Source organism: Takifugu flavidus, chromosome 6, assembly GCF_003711565.1.
Source record: "Takifugu flavidus isolate HTHZ2018 chromosome 6, ASM371156v2, whole genome shotgun sequence".
In the NCBI taxonomy this organism is placed as follows: domain Eukaryota; kingdom Metazoa; phylum Chordata; class Actinopteri; order Tetraodontiformes; family Tetraodontidae; genus Takifugu; species Takifugu flavidus.
Genome location: NC_079525.1, coordinates 4720176 through 4741835, shown reverse-complemented (window position 1 = coordinate 4741835; position 21660 = coordinate 4720176). Strand labels below are relative to the sequence as shown.

The 21660-nt window shown below is 48.7% G+C and overlaps 1 protein-coding gene across 1 annotated transcript; it reads left to right on the top strand.

The window, feature by feature from the left end:
- The first annotated feature begins 12 nt into the window (after window positions 1-12).
- Window positions 13-3298, top strand: LOC130527645 (cytochrome P450 4V2-like). The gene is made up of 11 exons (XM_057036335.1): window positions 13-430; window positions 511-623; window positions 705-790; window positions 1165-1355; window positions 1459-1528; window positions 1615-1741; window positions 1810-1983; window positions 2054-2156; window positions 2345-2479; window positions 2704-2883; window positions 2964-3298. Exons 1-11 carry the CDS (start codon window positions 238-240, stop codon window positions 3140-3142), a joined length of 1551 nt encoding a protein of 516 aa, XP_056892315.1. The 5' UTR covers window positions 13-237; the 3' UTR covers window positions 3143-3298.
- The last annotated feature ends 18362 nt before the right edge of the window (window positions 3299-21660 follow it).

Below are 21660 nucleotides of genomic sequence, written 5' to 3'. Positions count from 1 at the left end.
CATGTTGGATTGGACCAGATGATATGAGGTTCACAAAAGCAGGACAAAGGCCTCCATCGGCACAGCACGTAAATAATTAACCTCTTTAAAGAAGCCCTCCTTTCACTGATCCTGTGCATGGTGTCGATCCATAAGGAGGTGATATATAGGAGTGTGATATATGTGTGATTCTGAAAAGGGCTGGAGAGAAGACACACACAGTCCTGCTGGTCCAGACCACACGGAGGGGCCTGAACAATGGCAGATCTCCTGGGTGGCTTCACGCTGCCTCTGCTCGGAGCCAGCGTCTTCGTCGCCGCGCTCACCTGCTTCACCTACAGGATGCTTAGCGACTACCTGCACAAATGGTTCCAGATGAAGCCCATTCCCGAGCTGGAGGGGACGTATCCTCTGATTGGAAACGCCCTGCAGTTCAAGCCCAACGCCGGTGGTGAGCGACCGTTCCTTTTAGATTTCCTTCCAGCTGCCTTTTAGATTTGATCCAATTCTATAAAATCCTTCTTTTGGTAGATTTTTTTAACCAGATCATGGAGTACACCCGTGAAAACTACCATCGTCCGCTCTTTAAGATCTGGGTGGGCCCGGTCCCCTTTGTGGTTTTGTTTCACCCTGAAACCGTCGAGGTAATTGCACTGACAGCTCCTCCAGCCCCACGTGTGCAGGAGTGTTTATGCCTTCAGATTTATACTGTTGCGTCCCGTTAGCCCGTCCTGACCAACGCTGTTCATATGGAGAAGAGCTACTCCTACAGTTTCCTCCACCCTTGGCTCGGGACAGGCCTCCTCACCAGGTGGGGCTCTCCTCACTTTACTGTTGAAAGGCAAATTAAAGATAAGTATGATGCACATAAGCTGGGACAACATTAAGATGATTTCACTTCCTCCCTTCTCTGTCTGTATGGTGAAGCCCGGGGGGATGGAATAGTGCTGGGGGGGTTGTTTATCTGCAGCGTGGTTGATGGGAACACTAAAGGTTCATCTCCAACTATATTGTAAACCTAATAATGTGGGATAATGTGGGAGTGGCTTCAGTGTCTGACCCGGTCCTGACTTGGACCCAGTCAAAGAGCCTTGAAAGTGACCAGTTTTTTTTTTTAAAGATACCATCAGGGTCATAATCCAGCAGCCCCTCCTTCACCATCTCCTGTGCTCTTCACGCTCGCAGCACTGGTCCCAAGTGGCGTCGCAGGCGGAAGATGTTGACGCCCACCTTTCACTTCTCCATCCTGGCCGACTTCCTGGAGGTGATGAACGAGCAAGCAGAAATCCTGGTGGAGAAGCTGGATCAACAGGCCGGGAAGGGTCCCTTCAACTGCTTCAGCTACGTCACCCTGTGCGCCCTGGACATCATCTGTGGTCGGACACCCATCATCCTGCCACACGAAGCGTCTTATAAGCACTTCTGTTAACCTGAGTAAATGTGCTGCAACTTTACTTTGAACCCTTTTTTTCCCTACAGAAACTGCGATGGGAAAGAAAATATACGCCCAGAGTAATTCAGAGTCAGAGTATGTTAAATGCGTCTCCAAGTGAGGACTTTTCTGCTGCTTGCATGTGGACGACAGTCAAGCAGGAACCGCCTCGGTCACTGGCTTTGTTCCCTTTTCGTCCTCAGGATGAGCGACATCATCAGCCGCAGGCAGCGGACGCCCTGGTTCTGGCCCAACTTTGCGTACTACTCCATCGGAGACGGGCGGGAACACGACAGCACCCTCAAAGTCCTGCATTCCTTCACCTACAAAGTGAGTAGCGCAACCGCCGTTTTAGAGCGGCGCCTCCCGGGCTCGACTCTGTCCCGTCCTCCGTTCAGGTCATAACCGAAAGAGCGGAAAACGTCTCCTCCGTGGAGTCCGACAGCGACTCCGACCACGGCAGAAAGAAGAGACAAGCGTTCCTGGACATGCTGCTGAAGACCACGGATGAGGACGGCAACAAAATGAGCCATCGGGACATCCAGGAAGAAGTGGACACCTTCATGTTTCGGGTTGGTGGTCACGGGGGACAAGATGAACGACTGGGCTCAGAGTTAAATGTCGTCTTCCGTCACCATGCAGGGACACGACACCACGGCGGCGTCCATGAACTGGGTCCTGCATCTTATGGGTTCCCACCCAGAGGCGCAAAGCAAAGTCCATCAGGAGCTCCAGGAGGTGTTCGGTAACCAGCCTCCTTCACCGCAAACTCATTTATCAACACTCGTCCTCCATTATTATCTCCACTCTATAACAGAGCTTACGGCATCTTGACCTTTGAACGTGCATCTCATCAACCAAGTCTTGGAAATGTGGAGCAAGTCTCCGATTTACGGAACAAGAGTGAATGTTTGTGCGTTTATTGTGTCAAAGGTGAGTCCAACCGGCCGATTACCACCGAGGACCTGAAGAAGCTCAAGTACCTGGAGAGTGTGATCAAGGAGGCCCTGCGGCTCTTCCCCTCCGTGCCGTTCTTCGCCCGCAGCCTTGGCGAGGACTGCCACATCAGTGAGTGCCCCGAGGAGGGGGAAGGGCCTGGCTCGCTGAGACGTCGGTGGTTTTCAGGGAAAATAAAAGTAGTGGATTGAGTCGTGGATTTCTCTTTGGCGCCTGAGGTTTTCCTGCAAATACCTTGTTTCTTATGAGATCTGAAGTTTCTTATGAGATCTGAAGTTTCTTATGAGTTAAATACGATCAGCAGACACCAGAACTCACCTCCTTTGCTCCTGCAGATGGTTTCAAAGTGCCCAAAGGCGCCAACGCCGTCATCATCACCTACGCTCTCCACCGCGACCCGCGCTACTTCCCCGAGCCCGAAGAGTTCCGGCCCGAGCGTTTCCTGCCTGAGAACTCGGTGGGACGGCCTCCATACGCGTACCTGCCCTTCTCCGCTGGACTGCGGAACTGTATCGGTGAGAGCTGGACGGATTCTGCCGAGAGTCCTCCGGGCGAGTTCTGGAAGACTAACGCGTCTCTCCTCGTGCCCCCTCAGGTCAGCGTTTCGCTCTGATCGAGGAAAAGGTGGTGCTGGCGTCCATCCTGCGGAAGTTTAACGTGGAGGCCTGTCAGAAGCGCGAAGAGCTGCGTCCTGTGGGAGAGCTGATTCTGCGGCCAGAGAAAGGCATCTGGATCAAGTTAGAAAAGAGGAAACCGCTAATTTCGCCAAGCTAAATGGCTGTCAGGACGTTACTGTGGCGACCCAAAAAACGGTCAGGTTGGCAAAACACTGAAGTGACCTTCATGTTTGGATTTGAAGATATTCTCATCGCTGCAGTTATCGTGATTAGGACATGAAAATCCCTGTGAAAATAAATGGAGGAACCTGAATATTGTCAGTTTATGGGAAAAAGACCCATGATGCACTTTGCCAAGTCTTTATATCCCAAACTGTACACGTTTGTGTCATGAGAACGACAACGGCTACATGCAGGGCTCTCTCTGAAAACAAGTAAAAGAGTGTGTGTGTGTGTGTGTGTGTGTGTGACTTGGTGTTAAAGTTAGAATTGGGCTTAGGTTAGGGTTAAGGTTAGCGACTGAGCTGTGACGCTAGCTCGGGGGAATGCTTTATGTCACTGAAAGTCCTCACAAAGATAGAAGAATCACAAATGTTTGTTATCTTTGAGACCCCAAAACTAAATTTCCAGGACATGTTATGGAAATGTGTGCATAATGCACAAATTACCTGGAAATCACAAATTCCAGCTCCTTCTGGAACTCTCCAAACAAGTGAGGACATGTGCTGTTAAAAATGACTGATTTAAGTCTCCACAATCTGCTTGAACTTTCCTGATTTTATTGTCTGTGGGAAACGTTTATTTAGACAGTCCATCGTGCTGATTAAGCCTGTGTGTTTTATGTGGGAACATCCTGTTTACTTATAGCACAATGTATATTTCATAGATAACAGATACTCACATAAAGGCCGAACCGCTACACACACAAACACGGCAGTTTCTAACACATCATATTCAGTTTTATGAATATTATGTGCTGAATGTCTGGACTTTATTGAGCCCAGACGGATCCACTGTGGCTAAAGTAGCAATCGCAGCATGACACAGTTACAAATGACCCCATCCATAATGTCAGAGGATGATTTAGCTGGCATGCCTGTGAGGGTCGCTGCCTAACACTGGAATGACACGGCCAAAGATGGATTGCTTGCTCTTTTTCATTGCTATAAATTAAATTATTGAGGACAATCGATGGCCGATAGAGCCCATGTGCCCAGCTTCCAGATGAGCCGGGCACAGTTCATTTGTCTGTGGGTTTCTAATAAAGGACTCAGTGGCCAGGGTGGGCGGCAGCAATGGAATCACATTTACATACAATAAAAATGCATCAAGACTCAAAGTGATGCAATATTTTACCTTTAAATAATGATAAATGGAAGGTGTTGCACACTGTGGGGATTATTTGGATTAGTTTTCTGTGTCAGGGTCCTCTAATGGAATATTTCAGGCTCCTTAGAGTCACAAAGTGTCCAGTTTTACATTTCTCTGAAGCAAAAAGCCTATCTGACATACAAAGCCATTCTGTTACATACACTCATGCATGTGGTAAAGGACAGCTTTACCTTCGCCAAATTACCAATTATACACCCGGACCAAAGATCTATGTACAATAAATACGGCATGTGTGATGAGCGTTAAAACAGCTTTTAACCATCTGCTATTTTTAGCTTGAACTTGCGTGAGAGATTTCCATCAACAGCTCTGATGTGTTTACATAAAACTGCTGCTTTGGCCTTAAACTCAGTTCCGCCACAGCCTCGCAAAGCCTCTGGGCTCTGTGATGAAATAAAATGAAATCACTTTGAGGTGGGAAATGATGGTAGTTTTCCCCCCTCATCTCACTTTCAAAATTGAAAATCTGTCCAATGGATTATGAAATATTAAAGCTGCGGACAAAATGAACAGAGGACTGGAAGGACAGAGTGAGGTCCTGACACATCTCACAGTCATTATGAAATGACAGTCATTAAAGGAGGGAACTCTTTATTTCTCGCATATCTGCCTCATGTATGACCTTTAAGGTGACCTCTGAGCCACGCCTTAGAGGTCAGCCTTTGAGAAGCGCACAAATGAGATGCAGTTCCGATCTATGTCCAGACGGGGGCAGCAGTGGACGCCCTTTAACACAGGCTGCAGGAAGAATTCAAGTCTGAAAACCGTGCGCGTGTTTGTGCGCGTTTGTTTCCATCTGCTTCAGTGATCTCATGTCAACATGAGCCACACGCATGCGAACCTTTTACCGCTGACATTTAAGTGGGTTTCAAAAACGACAAATACATAATTTTTATAGAATTTAAAAGCAAAAATTTGGCTTATAGGTTCAAAATGTGACGTGATATCGAGACAAAAAACAACAGCAACAAAACAACAAAAAGAGAGAAACAAAGTGGATTAGAAAAGCTGCCAACAGCTATTCTAACTTTAATCTACCGTCACGTTCTACAGTGGCAGTGAAAATAAGCGGGATTGTGTTGTGTTGTTTGTATTCCGAAAGGATGCGCTCTGAAAGAAAGAAAGACAAAGAAAAAAGAACACACTTCGTTTTTAATAGGTTTAAATGATCCTTTAAATGGAAAAATGAGAAATGTCTAATTTACCCAAACTACCGTAGAGAGTGTCTTTTGCTGCTTGACCTCAAACAAAAGTCAAAGCCCTTTTAATGATGCATCAACATCAATAATCAGCCTGGAGCTGCAGTGGCCTCAGGACACAACATGGAGGTGTGGTTGGGGTGGTGTAGTATTTATGACTACATCCCCAGGATGTCTCGTGGACGTCCACGGAGGCCTGCAGAGACCCGTGCTGAGGCATACAGGATGTGACAGCAGACCTGGATCTGAGTGAGCACCATGCTGGGGCCTCATGAATGGCTGCTCCCTCCACTTTTACTCTCCTGCTCACGTGCACGCATCCGGCACACACGAGTGTGAGGAAAAACACATCAGGGACTGAGGCTTTCCACAATTTTCCACATCGAATAATTCCTCCCGTCGGAAGCTGGACTGTAATCAGGAGCGAGCGGAGAGTGACTGAAACAAATAGGTGAACAGGAAGTGGCTGAGATAAGACGAGAGGAAGCAAATTAGGTTTTGGGCGTGTGAGAAGTCAGAAGGAACCGCAAATTGAAAATGAGAATTAGTGAGACACAGTGATTACGCAAAGCGCATCATCTGTCTGTGAAAAGCATCAGCCGTGACTTTCCCGCCACAGCCAGGGAGGGATTTCTCTGCTTTAAAATAATCCCATCGCCCTGCCATCGTGGCTGTTGCCGTAGAAACATGTGAGGCGGTTAGAGGTGGACTGGGGTGCATCGCTGAAGGCGCCAAGGGCGCGCAGTCCCCTCATCCTTTGAAGTGCACCGATATTTAATCTCACAGCTAAATTGTTTGAAATGTGGGTCATGGCTCCAATTTTACTGTGCAGTTAGGCCTTAAAAGTAAAAATAAATAAATAAACAAACAAACAGGCTTGGCGGAGAAACGTGCCTCCCTTCTGTGGACGTGCTTTGTTGTCACGTTTCAATGGTGAGCAGCTGCAGGTAAACAAAGGTCTCTGATCAGGGACGGAACAGTTTGTTAAAGGTGATGATGAGGAGTCTGAATACTCTGTCCTGCCTCTTGTTCCTATTGTGTTCTTCTCCTTTCTGGGTCTCATCGCACTGTTCTTTATTTTGGAAGCTTATTTCTGCACGTGGGTCCCATTTAATGCCTGAAAAACGTCCGTCTCCTTCTGGAAATGCAGCCAGCACCAGGGTTGTCAAACCTGTGGCCCGAGGGCCACACGTGGCCCTTCAGAAATGTACATGCGGCCGCCAAGTTTCATCTTTACTAAATTATGCAGGCAGCGATTTAGATGGCTAAAGTCTTCTGTCTTCTGCTGCCAGATTTTCACTTCTGTGATTCTTTTCTGCAGTTTATAAAAGTGTGACGAGAGAATAAACAAGAGTAAGATTCACATTTACCTTCTTTGATGTGAGTGAAAAGACCATAAACAATAGCAGATTATTTGAATAAATAGCCAACCAGGGCTCTGACAAATGGCACCAAAATTTTAACAAACAAGGCAATTTATTAAAAATATATTTTTAAAAAGACCTGAGAGACTTTTGTTCAACAATAATTTAAAGAAAAAGTACTGCTTGAAGCGCTGTGAAAGAATGTGTTGTATTTATGATAATTAAAGAATATTTTGGCATTGGCCCAGACAGCGACAGATCAGGAGCTCAATCCTTGACGTGCACAACAGGGGGATTATTCACATACTTTACATGTTAAAAGAACCCCCCTCCTGGTGCTAGTAATGGGGGGCGCTGTCTATTAATCACATGGTTCATTCTCATTAAGCCATTGCCTGCCCCCGTCATGACCTGTGTGCCAGCCTCTCTATAGTTCTCATCACTAATGGCTGGATTAAATGACGTTACCGACTGCGGGGCTCCTGGAGACACAGAGGGGGTGGAGCTTGTTGGACTTCTGAGACCACCGCCGTGACGTTCCAAAAGCCTGTTTGGTAACTCAAGTCGAACACAGACGAGGACGGAGCCTTCGGGGCATCTGGTGCAGGAAGTGACCTTTGTGTGAGTTCCCCCTGCTGTCATGAAAGCGAAGAGGAGAGCCGGAGAAATGGAAGGACTTTACATGCTTCCGGAAGTCTTATCAGCCCCGTGATGACGGGCTACTCCGGGGGTCCCGCAGGGTCTCCGATGGGCACAAAGAGAGGAAAAAGAGGGTGGGTGAAGTGCCTGCCGAAGGGGCAGAGCTGCATCCCAAAGTGCCCACAAGTAAAGAGGAGTGTGCCATTACCATTTCGAGGGGAGAGCGTGATAGGAGAAGCAAAGTGGAATAATCACACGCATCAAAGTGCCCAAGGTTAAAGCCTCCGCAAGGTCAAAGCAGAATTAAACCCTTTGTGTCTGCGGGTCCGTATTCCACGTCAGGAAGACCGTTCGAACGCCAAAGATAGACGCCGAAACGTCGGCTTTAGGGTTCTTCAAAGCAGACAATTCGCTTTTCTGTCGAGCCGTTTCGGTTTTACCCTCATCGCCCAGCCGGAACGCCAGACTTCTGTCCCGAAGCTCTTTCCCTCTCCGTCCACATCATTTCGAGCTCCCTCTCTGAGTTTTTCTCGCCACTGGCTGAAATAATAAACAGGTTGTTAAAAGCTTTCGTTTCGTGGAAGATGCAGGGCGGCTTGTGAAATCTGACCCCCCCCCTCCCACCCCCTGTGTTTACCCTGGCGGCCATGTTTGGACAGATATTCACCTACCTGGTGGAAAAACGCCCCTGGAATCAAACTGTGCAGTTCGAGCTGTTCTTTTTTTTACGTTTTTGCACCCTCACCAGATTAACAGTGCCGATGGAAATAAAACAACAAACAGAACAAATGTGCTCGGATGTTTGCTCCGAACAAAAACGCGTCACGGACGCACAATAGCCCAAAAGGTCAAATTGACCAGTTGTAAAAAGAAAACCACCCAAAAAGCTCCCAGCTGCTGGCGACGCGACGGCTCCTCGATTTTATCTGCCGAAATCGTCAATTGATTCCGGCTGGAACGGGTTGACTGGAGCGCGACGCTGCCGTTCCGCAGAGGTGAATGCAGATGGAGGCGTTAACAGGACATTATTTAATGAATGGTAATGGACCTCTGGAGGTAATCAAATCTCCAGTGGCCCATAAACACTCTCTCGCTCGCTCTCTCCCCGTCAGACTTCGACAGTTGCAGCGCTGCATACCGAATGTACGGTCAGGCACCGGCTGAGCCGCCCCAGTGTGTGGCGGCCCCACGGCACTCTTTAATCTCTGGGGGACTTCTGGACCACATGGGGATCTGTAGCGAGGGGTGGCACTGGGATCGGGCCTTCCTGGTCTTCTGGGAACAAGCTGTGGAGGGATGGATGGCTGCAGTGGGTTTGAGCCTGCCGAGAGGGTGACGACAGAACGGAAGCGTGAAAAAAGCCATGAAGATATCCCGAAGCTCAATCTGCACTCGCATTCCCGTCTATCATTTCCTGTCCACTGACTTGCTCCGGCCAGCCTGATCTCCCTTTTTTCCTCCCAAATTAAAGACACATTTTAAATTATTTTATGTCCCCCCACCCTTTTTTTTTCATTTTTAAATTAAACCTTCACCTCTGGCAAACGAACGTGGTTGGACTTCAGTGGTCGACGGTGGCTATGTCTGAAATTTGAGATTAAATTTATGGGATTAATGAAATGCTATTAACCGCCCGCCTGATTTTTTAAATTGAAAATATTAAATTGTGAACAACCTGACATTTGCTATCCCACCGCATGAACGTTAGCCTCATTAGCATTTTCTGCATTAAGCTGCAAGTGAAAATATTTGTCCGTGATAGCCCGAGGCCACGTAAATGTATGGAGACCTGCTTGTACGTGAGGTTAAAATAGTTTTATTTGTGCTTTATGGGCTGTTTTGGAGGTGCGGTTCTGCCCGTATCAACCATGGGCTGAATGGCTGCACCTCATATCTGATGGACCCTGCAGGAGCTTCAAACTGGTTGAGTCGAAGCCAACGGGCAGACTGGAAACCATCCCCCATCCCAATGAGACCAGGAGCCCACAAAATCCATACGAGGGTGATACACGTGCAACACACAACCTCTCATGCAGGTCCAGGGTGGACGGTGTGTGTAGAATGAACCAGAACAACAAAAAAAAACATTCATGTTGAATTTGTTTTCCTAAGAGGCGACCCGGGAACGACCGGCATGCTTCCTTGTGGTGCGCAGATTAAACACAGGCTTTTAAAGCAACCTGAGGAAGACAAGGATAATGTCCTCCTTTTACTGGGGTGGATGTAATTTCACTAATCGGCAGGAAGCGTCGGCAGCTCCTTTGTTGAACACGTGCTAATGGTTTCCATGACATGAAAGGACTACGTTCAGGGATGAGGAGAACTGCCTGGAAGTGGAATAAAAAAAGGTGTCCATTTGATTCCCAGCTAGCTTTTGTTGTGGCTGAGTATTCTTATTTAGGAAAATTGGTTTCTTTTGATCTGCCGAATCTCAGCCGATCGCATATGCACAGTTTAGCTCTATGTGAAGTGGAAGTGCAGCGGTTTTAAGGAGGCCCCGACACGTTTTAATCGCTTAAGATTCAAACAGGAGCTCCGCGCACCCAAGACTGGAAAAGCCGGTTTGGATCCAAGGAAGAAAGCTGAAACAGACGTGATGAGAACTCCTCACCTCAGGAGTTGCAGAGTGCTCCGATGACCGCGAACGCAGCACGTGGATATCAGGCAATGAACAGAAATGACAACCCTAAAGGCACTTGATGAGCAAGAATTGAGTGTTTTTCTTGTCATGAAATTGAATAATTAAGACACGATTCAAATAAAATATAAGTCGTCTCTGAAAGCGCTATTTCATTGGGTCCAAACCTCATCGGCTGTTTCGCCCGCGGGACCGAATGACAACAGAGAGAAATGGAATCAGAAATGTGTCACATTGTCCTCTACCTAATGAATAACACAGAGATTGCTGCAATCAGTATGGAAATTGGTAACAGCACTGTTCGCACATCCTTAAACATGAGCAAAAAAAGAAGTTATCTATATGCAGAAATAGTGAAATAGCATGTGCATCCGTCTGCATAATGCACTGAACCACTTTAACCACCGCAGAAGCCTGAAAATATATTTATATATGCCAATGCCATTATATATCACATAGATCACATAAATAGACCATGCCTGCAGAAAAGAGGAAGCGTTTATTAACAGATCCCGGGGGAATCTATCTCCACAGCAGGGGATCCTAACCCTAACCTAACCCTATTCTACCCTAACCTAACCCTAACCCTAACCCTAACCCTAACCTAACCCTAACCCGATCCTAACTCTATCCTAACCCTAACCTAACCTAACCTAACCTAACCTAACCTAACCTAACCGTATCCTAACCCTAACCTAACCCTAACCCTAACCCTAACACTAACCTAACCTAACCCTAACCCGATCCTAACTCTATCCTAACCCTAACCTAACCTAACCTAACCTAACCTACCTAACCTAACCTAACCTAACCCTATTCTACCCTAACCTAACCTAACCCTAACCCTAACCCTAACACTAACCTAACCCTAACCGAACCCTAACCCGAGTGCACCAATATTCCAGAGAACCCATGGCAACAGTCCAAACCACAGCTGAGGAATCCCAGCACCCGGAGGAGTCACACTGTTTACAGCCGAGCTTATGTGTACACAGCGCCGTCACATGACCACCAAATGACATCATCCCCATAATTAGTGTTCAGTTCTGGGGATATGAGCTACTCAAAGGGTGCTGGGGTCCCTATTATGACACAGATTCCAGAGTGGATCCACGTTCCAGAGTGGTCCCTCTCAGCCTTATTTAACTGTTTAAAGGCCAGGGAGCTTTCCCCAGGAACCCAGAGGCTCTTCAGATGTTGTGCCCCCACAGCTCCGGCGTTTATTCCTCCCCCTGTGCCAGCCGACTCTTTGTGCCGGCCTCTCGTGCGCAGTGACGGCAGGAAAAGCTCCAGGATCTGGAGCAGAACCTGGATCCTGAGCCAGACCCTAAATCATTCCACGCACTTGTTCAGGGCTCGTTATTAAAAACCCCCCCCACACACACACACACACGCACTTCATTTCTGACAGCGTCTGTCAAGAACGGCGCCGAGGACATTGTGGTGTTTTTAGAGGTTGGGGTTAAACTGCCGTTACGGCTGCACGGAGCTTATTAAACTGGTAGCCATAGCAACAACACAGCTGCCAGAGACAGCGCCGGTGGAACAAACAGAAACGACTGACCAACAGATGACTGACTGAAATAAATGATTCCCCATTTGCTCAGAGGCCATCAGAGGTCAAGGCTGTGCCGCGACCTTTGTTGTCATAGCAATAGAGATAATCACAGCCAAGACACCTCAGCCCCAGCACGTCATTAACACTAACGAGGTTGACAGCGGAATCATGTCATACCTTTTGTGAGCGTGCAGACCCTCCCTCTCAACACACACATTGTTCCCTGTTCAGGGAGCTTTTTTACATCATCTGTCTTTCTTGTCATAACTATTTCCCCCTTGTGCCGCCGCTCCGGTCTCTTCTGGCTCCGCCCTCTTGCCACCGCCACATTCGGACCTTCGGTTGCCTTGTTTCGTGGTCCGGGAAATTAAAACCAAACTAACAGGGGTCATTCTGAAGCTGTTTTTGTAGCCAGAGTGGGAAACCGGCCAGACCTGAGTGGATATTGATGATGAGCGTAGACTCAGCAAAGAGCATGCTGGGATAAAAATCCTCTTTTTCCCTCCTCCTGAATTTTAGCGGGACTGCGGCCCGAATCACAGCGGATTAGAGGAGGGGCCACGGCGGCGGTTCCATCAGAAACGAATGACACTGCAGGAGATGCAAAACAAGCAGGTGGACGAGGACTTTTCCTGCTTCCAGGAGCTCAGGAAAACGCAGACCTGGACACAAGAGAACTCCCTGGAGACAGCAAGACTGCTGGATTCCTGGTCATTCAAAGTAGAAGGGAAAATCCAACTATCATCCCAATCCTCACGTTTGATAAACATCTCCTCCGTGCCTGCTCCTGTGAGCCAGCTCCTCGGCTCCTCACAGCCTCAGAACTGCCGACTGTAGCTAAAATTCCCGCTGGCAGCATGAAGCCAGAGCTGCTCTCCACACTGACCTTTAAATAAACATCTCCTGCAGCCTGGGTTGCACGGCTTCGGCCTCCCTGTCAGCACCGGCAGCGAGCTTTAGGTGAACGCGGCAGCGTTGTGGCTCGGGGGAGCTCCCGATGTAAACCCATCAATTGTTTGGATCACGCTAAGCTCCCCGGTGTCGTCTCCCTCGTGAGACCCGGCCGGGAGAGGGAGCGGTTCCCACGCCTCTGCCTTTGAACCGCTAATCTTCCTCCGACAGTTCCACGTGGCACCCGCAGGGACGTAGCGAGGTCGCTAACCACAGAATGCTAACCTTGATTATGTTTACTCCATCGAGGGATGAGGGCACTGAATCACTGATTTGTCTAATTTACGTATTCAAACTTCCACTGAGTGACGAAATTCTGTGAATAAAATAACTTCTTACAGTTTCCAGAGGTTAGAAGACTTTATAAACACTGGATTTGTGGTGAAAGACAACATTGAGGTGTGAACACCATCATATCCTGAACATGCTAATCCTCGTTCCCCCTGGCATAAGAGATATTGCTTCAATATAGACGCAGAGCCGCTCCAATGGTGCTGGAATATCGCTCCCCTGATCTCCAAATTCCTCCAAATCGAACCCTCATGCTGTATAAAAAGCCAACAACTTCCTGGTAACATTTAGCTGATTGATTAAGAGTTATTCATCCAAACGCGTCTGAAGCCTCCGTGTAGGTTTGTTGCTCGACAGGAAACTGGATTAACCGCCGCTCCGGGATCTCTGTGGAGCGGCAGGAAATACCTCCTCCTTCCCTCTGGGGTCTCCTCCCTGCTGGGGTCTCCTCCCTGCTGGGGTCTCCTCCCTGCTGGGGTCTCCTCCCTGCTGTGGGTTTGACGCGCTCACATTTGCAATCGTCACCTCTGATCACGTGATCCCATCAGACGTGAGCATCATCACTGATCTCCGCCCTCACCCGCCACTCACGGGAGGGATGTGACGCTCCCAGGGATCCGCCCCAACACACCTCTGCGTGCTCTGTGTTGTGTAACCAGGCTCGCTGATGGGACGAGACGAGACAGACGCCCGTATGCTAATGGTGCAGTTTAACTGGACAGCAGAGGTGTCGTCCACGCGTCTCTGGAAAGCAGACGTCAGCATTCCCTACATGCCTCCGGCCCTCCTTTTATTCTGCCTTCGCTGAGGTTGAGCAGCTGAGGTCTCCTAGTCGTACAGAACCCCCCCCCACACACGCACCCTTCCAGTGTGAGCTGGAGGGGAGCAGCGCGGGACAAGACTGAGCCCTGCCGAGCTTAATGGCCAGATTAATAATAAATCCCTTGTCTAATTATGAAATGGTCAAAACTAATGAGACTTGTGCCGCCAGTTTTCTAATGAGCAGATCTCCACTTCGGGAGTCTCTCTGATAGCATCTGCACGTGTCGTGTTCCTGGAAGCTCACGTCGCCCACGAGACCGTTCCGGTTTGGCCCAGGAGATCCGGGTGGGGGGACGCGTCGCTTTCCGGCGGTTAGTTCGCGTGCTGCTGCTGTTTTTACCGTTCGATCCTGTTGCTGCGTGATTATTACTACAAACAACTCCCCAGGGAGCCTCACTGGGATGCCGCAGTCTGCTCTTAATTATAACTTGAATGGAATCTGGATTAAATTAAATGAAAGTGGAATTTATAGTGTGCTATATTGTCTGCTTGATGTGAGGCTGCACTGTTTATGGCCTCTGTGCGAATACGCCAGCAGTTTGTCAGCAGGTTCAGAGGTGAATCTGATCGTTTAGAGAGGTTGCACAGATAATTTAAGGTGGTGCGGTGACGTGCAGGTTCCCCCGCTGAGGCGTTTTAATAATAAACTGAGAGTTACTGTGAAAAATATGCCTTTCTGCTGCTCGATTTATATATATTTTTTGTTCAGCGCTACCATTTCAAGCCGTATTTAGCAGAAACACGCATCTCTTTGTCCAGCAGCTCTGGACTGTTTCTCAGAATGCAAGTTTGTGATGATGTTGAAGGTGCTTTTGGACTTCAGTTGATGCATCTCTCAGGGATATGTGATGAAACCTCCCTTGGGTGTTGCTACTTCAGCTGGTGCATCCTGAAGGTGACACTAACGCTAAAGGGAAAGGAACATATGGTAGAGTCATACCAGACGAAATTGTTCTTTTCAGCAAATACACACCGGAAAAGTGTGGATGGAAACATTTGAGTGAGGTGGAAGTAAAAACTGTGTTCAGGAAGAAGGAAGAAGCATAAAAGAGCTTAAAAAGGTGCTAGGTTAACGCTCCAACTAGAGGGTCACGGTAAGAACAGTGCCATCTTGTGGCAGGCTGTCATTACAGCAGCTTCTCATTAGCGACCCGCTGCTGCACGTCACCATTTCGAGATGATTGCTGTTAGATGACACCCAAAGAAATGAGATCACAACTCAGCACTAGCTACTTTAAGAATTCAACTTTACAGAAACGATGATGTAATGTGCTATTCGGGCGATTGACTCTAAAAGGGCAGAATCCATTTGGGAAATGCCAACCACCCTCTGACATGGCTGCTCTTCAGCACTCAGTGTGACATAACATCTTGTGCCTGCAGGAGAGCCCAAAAAAGGGCTTCTGTGAGGATATTTGACCTTTAAGGCAAAGTGCGCGAGCGCTACAGAAGTGATTCAATTTAACTGGCAAAAAGGTAGCGTAAAAATATACATTTAAGCAACTAGAACCGCTTGTGTCTAACATCATAAATGTTGATGCTGCGGCGCACTGGTGGGTGGAGTCAGTTCAGGAAGGGTTGAGGGCAGAGCCGGGACACGTGACCTCTGGTTTAGGCAGCTGGAATTCATTGAGCAGCATTAGCATTTAAACCCCGGGGCTCAACTTCAGGAGATGACCTGATGCAGTAGGACGTGGCACGCACACGATCAAAAGCACATAATTAATACAATAACCACCTGTCAGCATGCTCTGATCTCTGAAATCAGATCTACGCTCGGAGACGGAAAAATTCAAAGAGAGAGTCCGGTCTGTTTCGTCAAGCCAAGCTAGCGGAACCGAATTTATCGCGTTAAGGGCCAGTTTAGAAGAACGCCAAATTAGGTTCTGACTCTTCCTGACCCAATTGTGCTTCACCACAGCGTGATTCAGGCCCTATGGAGGCTAAAAACCATTGATAATGTCCTTTTGTGCGTGCAACAAGATCACCAATTACAACAGCTTTCAAAACGAACCAGCCCGGTCATCAAATACCGTAAAGTGCGTCAGCACGGACGGAAGCGTCTCCGGCTACATCGACAGCTTCCTCTAACCTTGATTAGCTGTGACGTCACTGTTTTCCCAGAGGACGCGGCGAAAGCCCTCCCCCACCCAAATATACCGCTGAAAATCCCATCATCCTCCACTTGGGTAATTCCCTGAAAATAAATTCCATTATTTCATGCGTCCTTGTGTCTTTTGGCCTCCTTTGGGTCGTCTTTGTGTGTCCTTGTTGGAAGTGCACAGGAGAATTGTGGGTAAAATTTCCAGAAACGCAGAACTAGTTGTCACGTGACTGATGTGGGACTATATTTGACAGCCAAGCACGGCAGAAGTAAATAGACAGACCAGGCTCCAGTCACAAACAACCTCTGTTGGGATTATTAATGGTTCCGTTCGTACAGATCATTAGCGCTCCCGCCGAAACGGGGGCGAGGCTAAAGAAAGTGAACTAGCCGGGTAATTATCCCGTTTACAGGATCAGCAGAAAAAGAAAAAAAAGACTGCTGTAACCTCAACCTTTAGGGCACAACTGGAGAAAAAATAGATAAATAAAAGAGGAGGTGCGGCAGCTCGATGAGCTCCTGGAAAGCTGCAGCCGTCAGCACGTTCGTGGCGCTTCGGTTTCAGCTTCGGTTAGCTGCTTCTCAGCCGCGACTGCAGCTGGATATTAGCCACTGGATGCTAATGCGCGACACTTCCTAAACAAAAGCAAAGGAAAAGCAAACATGTACGTTTCCAAATGTGCCACTTAGACAGAAAACTTGGATGCTCATTTTATGGCCAATTTAACATGCAAAATTAGCACCACAAAAGTAACTTATTCAAGTCTTGTTTGGGATTCTGTAAAGCGCCTAGAAGCAATTTTGATTGTAACCGTCGCTATATAAAAAAAGATTGATTGATTGATTGATATAACTTACATCATTTTAATTAAATACTTGAATGAGCTGACATTCTATGACAAATACCAGGGCAACCCTTTGTGCTAACCGCTACTTGCTAATTGCAGGGGTGCTGGAATCCATCACAGAACACCATACAAGTGTCTCTAATCAATCTAATCCTTTTTTTTTGGGAGGGGACAACCTGGAAACTCCACAGAGGCCCAAAATCGCTGTGAGCCATTGTGCTTACGGCTCCAACGCCGTGCCACCCACAACCATTAGCTGTCGTATGAATCCACCACACTGTCACATGACTGGATGTGGGTCGGCCCACATATTTATGTCCCACGCTCGTTGCATCCATTGCTCAGCATTGTGGCTGCCGTTGCTATTAGCTGTCATTTCGCTAACATGTCTCTCGGGGTCGTGGGTTCATTGAGCAAACGTGCTAAAACCATAAACAGTGGCAGGCTGTTGGTTTGTGAGGGACGTGCACTTTAATGCGCTGCCACTGAATCTTGGCGCCGCCCTAAAGTTGCGCTCTGGTGACTCTTCCAACGTGGGCGTCCCTCCTGTGGATACTGGGCTAATTTAACAGGGAGCATATGGTTCAATTTGAGATGCATTATGTTGTTTGGAGCCCTTGACTGTTGGTGGCGCTTTAATCCCCACTTTACTCTCCGTCCGCCATCACCGCGTAACGCTCCTCCCGCTTTAGTTTCACGTGAAACCCGTGAAGTTTCTGTCGGCGCTGCCAGCTGGAGGCGTCTGAGGGCTGGGTAGATATTGGCCCGCGTGTTGGTGCAATAATTGTTTCTGGCAGCGGACGGGAACGTGGCGCGGCCGGGCCTCTCGGGGACGATGCGGCGAGCTCCACATCTCTGACACACAGGTTTTCGTGCCATTTTGACACCTTATTCCATAAGTTGAGCTTGCATACAGCAAAACATATACTTGGAGCATTAGCATAGCTTCAAATGTAAAATTACAGCGCTAACATCCTGTTATTTTCCCCTGATGAACAGATGATGTGTAGCACCGCACGGTAACACGACTGGACCTCCCCCCGCAGCTACAAACACCCCTGGTATCACACTCATTTGCTCCATCTTCCCAAATTCCTTCTCGGTTGCGTCGCACTCGTTCCGACATCTGTTTCCGACCTCGTTATCAGGCGTTTGGAATGAATGTCAACCCATTTCTGCCGGCATCAAACGTGGGCTTAGACGCCAGGAGTTCCACGTTTGTGTGTGTTTAGTTGGCCATACATTGCAGCTCAGAGCATCGTGCAGGTGGATTATGGGAATTTTCCTTGTGACATTTTTATCTTTTCCAGCCCTCGAAATTTACTATCCAAGCCAACATAAATTCAGGCGACTGTTCTCTGGGACAAGTTAGCATCAACAGATGGATCCCACGGGGGTTAGAGTACATATATTATACTTAAAATATTTCTTTGGTGGCTCAATTGGCTGAATTCGGACATCTGTGTGTAGGAGAAGGAGAAAATATTAGAGTGAAGGATTACGAGACCAACCCAACTGTCCAAAATTAGATGATTGATGACAGCAGTGCGCTAGCAGCCTTTAGGGATCTTTCCGATGGTTTTTTCCTTCCCGCATATAAGGAAATTCCATGTGTAGCTGCAGCGGGTGATAACGGCCCACGCTAATTTTAATGATTGGTTCGGGGCTGTTCCTTTATGTTCTGAACTAATGTGCGTTTAATTTTCCTCCTTTTGTTGTTGAACCAGAACAGCTTCAGCCGGGTCTTGCCGGGGGTGCGTGACGTTCATTTTAAGAATGCTTTCATTAAACGGCTGGGGCGAAGACTCTCTTCCTCGTTTCTTGTCCCAGCTAGAGAAACGTCCTGCTGACTCTAATGCGCTAACAAGAGTGTGACAGGAGAGTCCTCAGGGTCTCCGGCTGGTGCTGCTGGGCCAGAACGGAGACCTGAGATGTTAAATTTAGGTGGTGAAGGAGAGGAAAGGGAAATTAGGACTCATGTCATGATCCAGGCGGAGAGCGCGGCTTAAATACAGGAGTGTGGGGCAGCGATAACGAGGCACAGGTGAGAGACGGGACACAGGTGGAAGATGTGAGGGTGATCAGGGAGAAGGACCAGAACAGACAGGAAGGACAACAGGAAGTGTGCAGAGATCCTACATTTTGAAAAATAAACAGACATAAACCGCTTGTGACCTGAACCAGCGCGCCGGTTTCCATCCCTCTGACAGAGAAATCCAACCCTGGCTGCCTTTTGTAGACGCCAACACGCTGTTCAACCCTCGATTCCCACTCGTAGACCTTCAAACTAAAGTCCAAGAGAGCTCGGAACTCTTTCAGAGGTTTTATTCTGCTCAGACTGTAATAATAAAGTGATATCCAGGCCTTTAACGTGCAGCAAAAACTTTAAAGTGGGTCAGGTTTCACACCATGAAACTTTGGAGCAATGTCTGCCTGCCAAAACCCAAAGAACTGGACATCAGTCAACCAGTAACGGCTGCATTTAGAGCCAGTTAAAGGAACGTGTTTCCCTCCTCCTCTTCCTCTCAAACACTAAAGCTCAGTTTTTCCATCAAGCGTTGCAGCGTTCCCTAGACGTTCCGCAGACGACGCTCCGGCACAGCGTGTTTCTACAGTTCTACAGCCCCCGTCACAATACTGTGATGGAGGAGGAGGAGGAGAACGTGGAAGCTGGTTTTCCTGGTCGGCTGCTCTTGACAAGACTGGTCAAGGATCAGACAAGCCTAGTTAAACACGTGGGGGCAATCAGAGATGATCCGGACCGTCATAAGGGCGGGAAACACGTTGGGGTGTGTCAAGCACTTCCTGTAAAACAGGAAGTGAGACGGCTGTTGTGATGTTAAGACCAAGGCGATGGAGGGGAGACTAACGTAGATGAACAGACTGAACTGTGCTGTCCCTCAGGTCCCAGGTCGTCCTCTCCTTCGTTGCCCCCCCGAGTGTCCTTGACATCACATCTGTAAACCGTTTTGATGTGCGCGGATAAAAGCCTCCCAGGCTCCAGCCAATCAGGCTGTGGCAGCTCTGGAGTCTTCTTCGCACGCACGCAGCGCGCTCACACGCGAGCGTGGGGGGGGGGGGGGGGGTCGCTCTCTGAAGTCGATCCATCACCCGTCCTGTGCCAGCGCCCCGGCGCCCCGAGAGATCCCGCGCTGAGGATCTGTTGGCGCGCGGCGAGCCAGCCCTTCCCGCTCCGAGGACTCACGCGCCGCTTTGAAATGAGCACAACTTGTTCACGTACGCGCCGGATCGTGGCGCCGCCGTTCCGCCTGGCGTGCAAAGACCAAAACAAATGTCGCATTTGTGATGGCATTTATTCCCCTTGAATGTTGACCGCGAGCCTCATCCCACGTGCACAAACAAGGACCCCGTCATTCCCCGTCAGCAGCCCTGCATGCCTGATAATTATTGACATGCTTACCTTACACTTTCTCGCCCCTGCGGCGTGCCCTTGCCTGGCCGTCATGCCTTTAAAAAGCAGCTAGCATGTGCACGTGCGCTCGCCTCCTGAGTGACACTGGTTTGCTGACTCATGACTTCCATGACTTTGGGAAGGACGGCAGTCATTACAACTGCCATCCTGTTAGGTGCAGGACAACAAAGGGGCCCGAGCGGCTTCAGGGGCGGCGAAGAGCCTCGGCAGAACAAGACGGGCGTGAAGCTGCACGCTACAGAGGAGGCGGGACAGCAGCTTAGAGATTAGATTGGAGATCAGCCTTTAAATGGACCCCGGCTCATTAATGAAGCCGTCAGAATCGAAGCCTCTGGGAGAAATCGAAGCGGAGGTGCAGGAAACCGGCGTTCCTTCTCAGAACTAGAGTAGCTGGAAGCTGAAAAACCGGCCACCATCATGTCTAGCTGTGTTTTCGCTCTTCTAGCCGTGTTTTCGCTCTTCTAGCCGTGTTTTCGCTCTTCTAGCCGCCACCTGGGTTCAACCGCCTGTTTAAGTCCTCCCGCCTCCCCTCGCCAACACATTAACATTTCCAGGAGACATCTCGGTGTTGTTCTCCCACCACGTCCGCCGTCTCCGTGGCTCTGCCGCGTAGGTGTGAGACTCCGCTATCACACGCTGAGATAATTGGCGACTGCTAGCGTAAACATCTCCTTGTCGCAAGTTGGACGGAAAAGCGCGCATTCACAGCCCCTTTGTTATGTTTGAAGCCTTTTTTTTTGCTCCCTCATCTATCAAAGGAAGGATGGAGGATGTGGAAGTTAAGATTAAACAGGTGTGAGTCCTGATATTTGTGGCAGGAAGAGAAACGCTTTCATGAGCTCTACGGCTTATGAAAACTGGCAGAAGTACTTTTGTGCAATGCTCTTAAATGCGTGCATGTATTTCTCCTCAAGCGGCTTTAGTGGTAGATAACGCATTATTAAAAGGACAACTGTACACGGTTAGCCATATCAGGCCGCTAGGTTGCAGATGCAGGACTTCCCCCCCTCCCCCAGCGCTGGATTTCTAAGCGTTTAGGATGGTGGCTGTCAAATTTAAAGGTGTTATTGGAGCCTTTTGCTCTCTAACCGCTCTCCCTCTCAACACTGTTAAGCTGCATTTATTGAGATACGCCAGTAATTGTTTAGAGGAAGCAGTCAGGAGCAATCTGTCGCTGTCGGCGGGGCCCCAGGATGCCGCCGGAATATTCCCCGGCTCTTTGGAGGCTTGAGTTTTGGCAGCCGGGCTGTTCAAACACGGCCCGGGTCGCCGGCTGTTCGGGGAAAGCCAATGGCGGCACGCCTGGCCTCAGTTCAGCACGAACTCAGCTGCATCTGTCAAGCTAATGAGAGGAATGGATGAAATTTGTAGATAGCGCCTGACACCGAGCGAGGCGACGCGTTCTGACACGCTGTCGACATGTGACGAGCAGCGGA

Coding starts and splice junctions, on each gene's coding strand:
- LOC130527645 (XM_057036335.1), top strand. CDS start 238: ATGGCAGATCTCCTGGGTGGCTTCACGCTGCCTCTGCTCGGAGCCAGC. Junction 431..510: donor GTTCAAGCCCAACGCCGGTG/GTGAGCGACCGT, acceptor TTCTTTTGGTAG/ATTTTTTTAACCAGATCATG. Junction 624..704: donor TTCACCCTGAAACCGTCGAG/GTAATTGCACTG, acceptor GCGTCCCGTTAG/CCCGTCCTGACCAACGCTGT.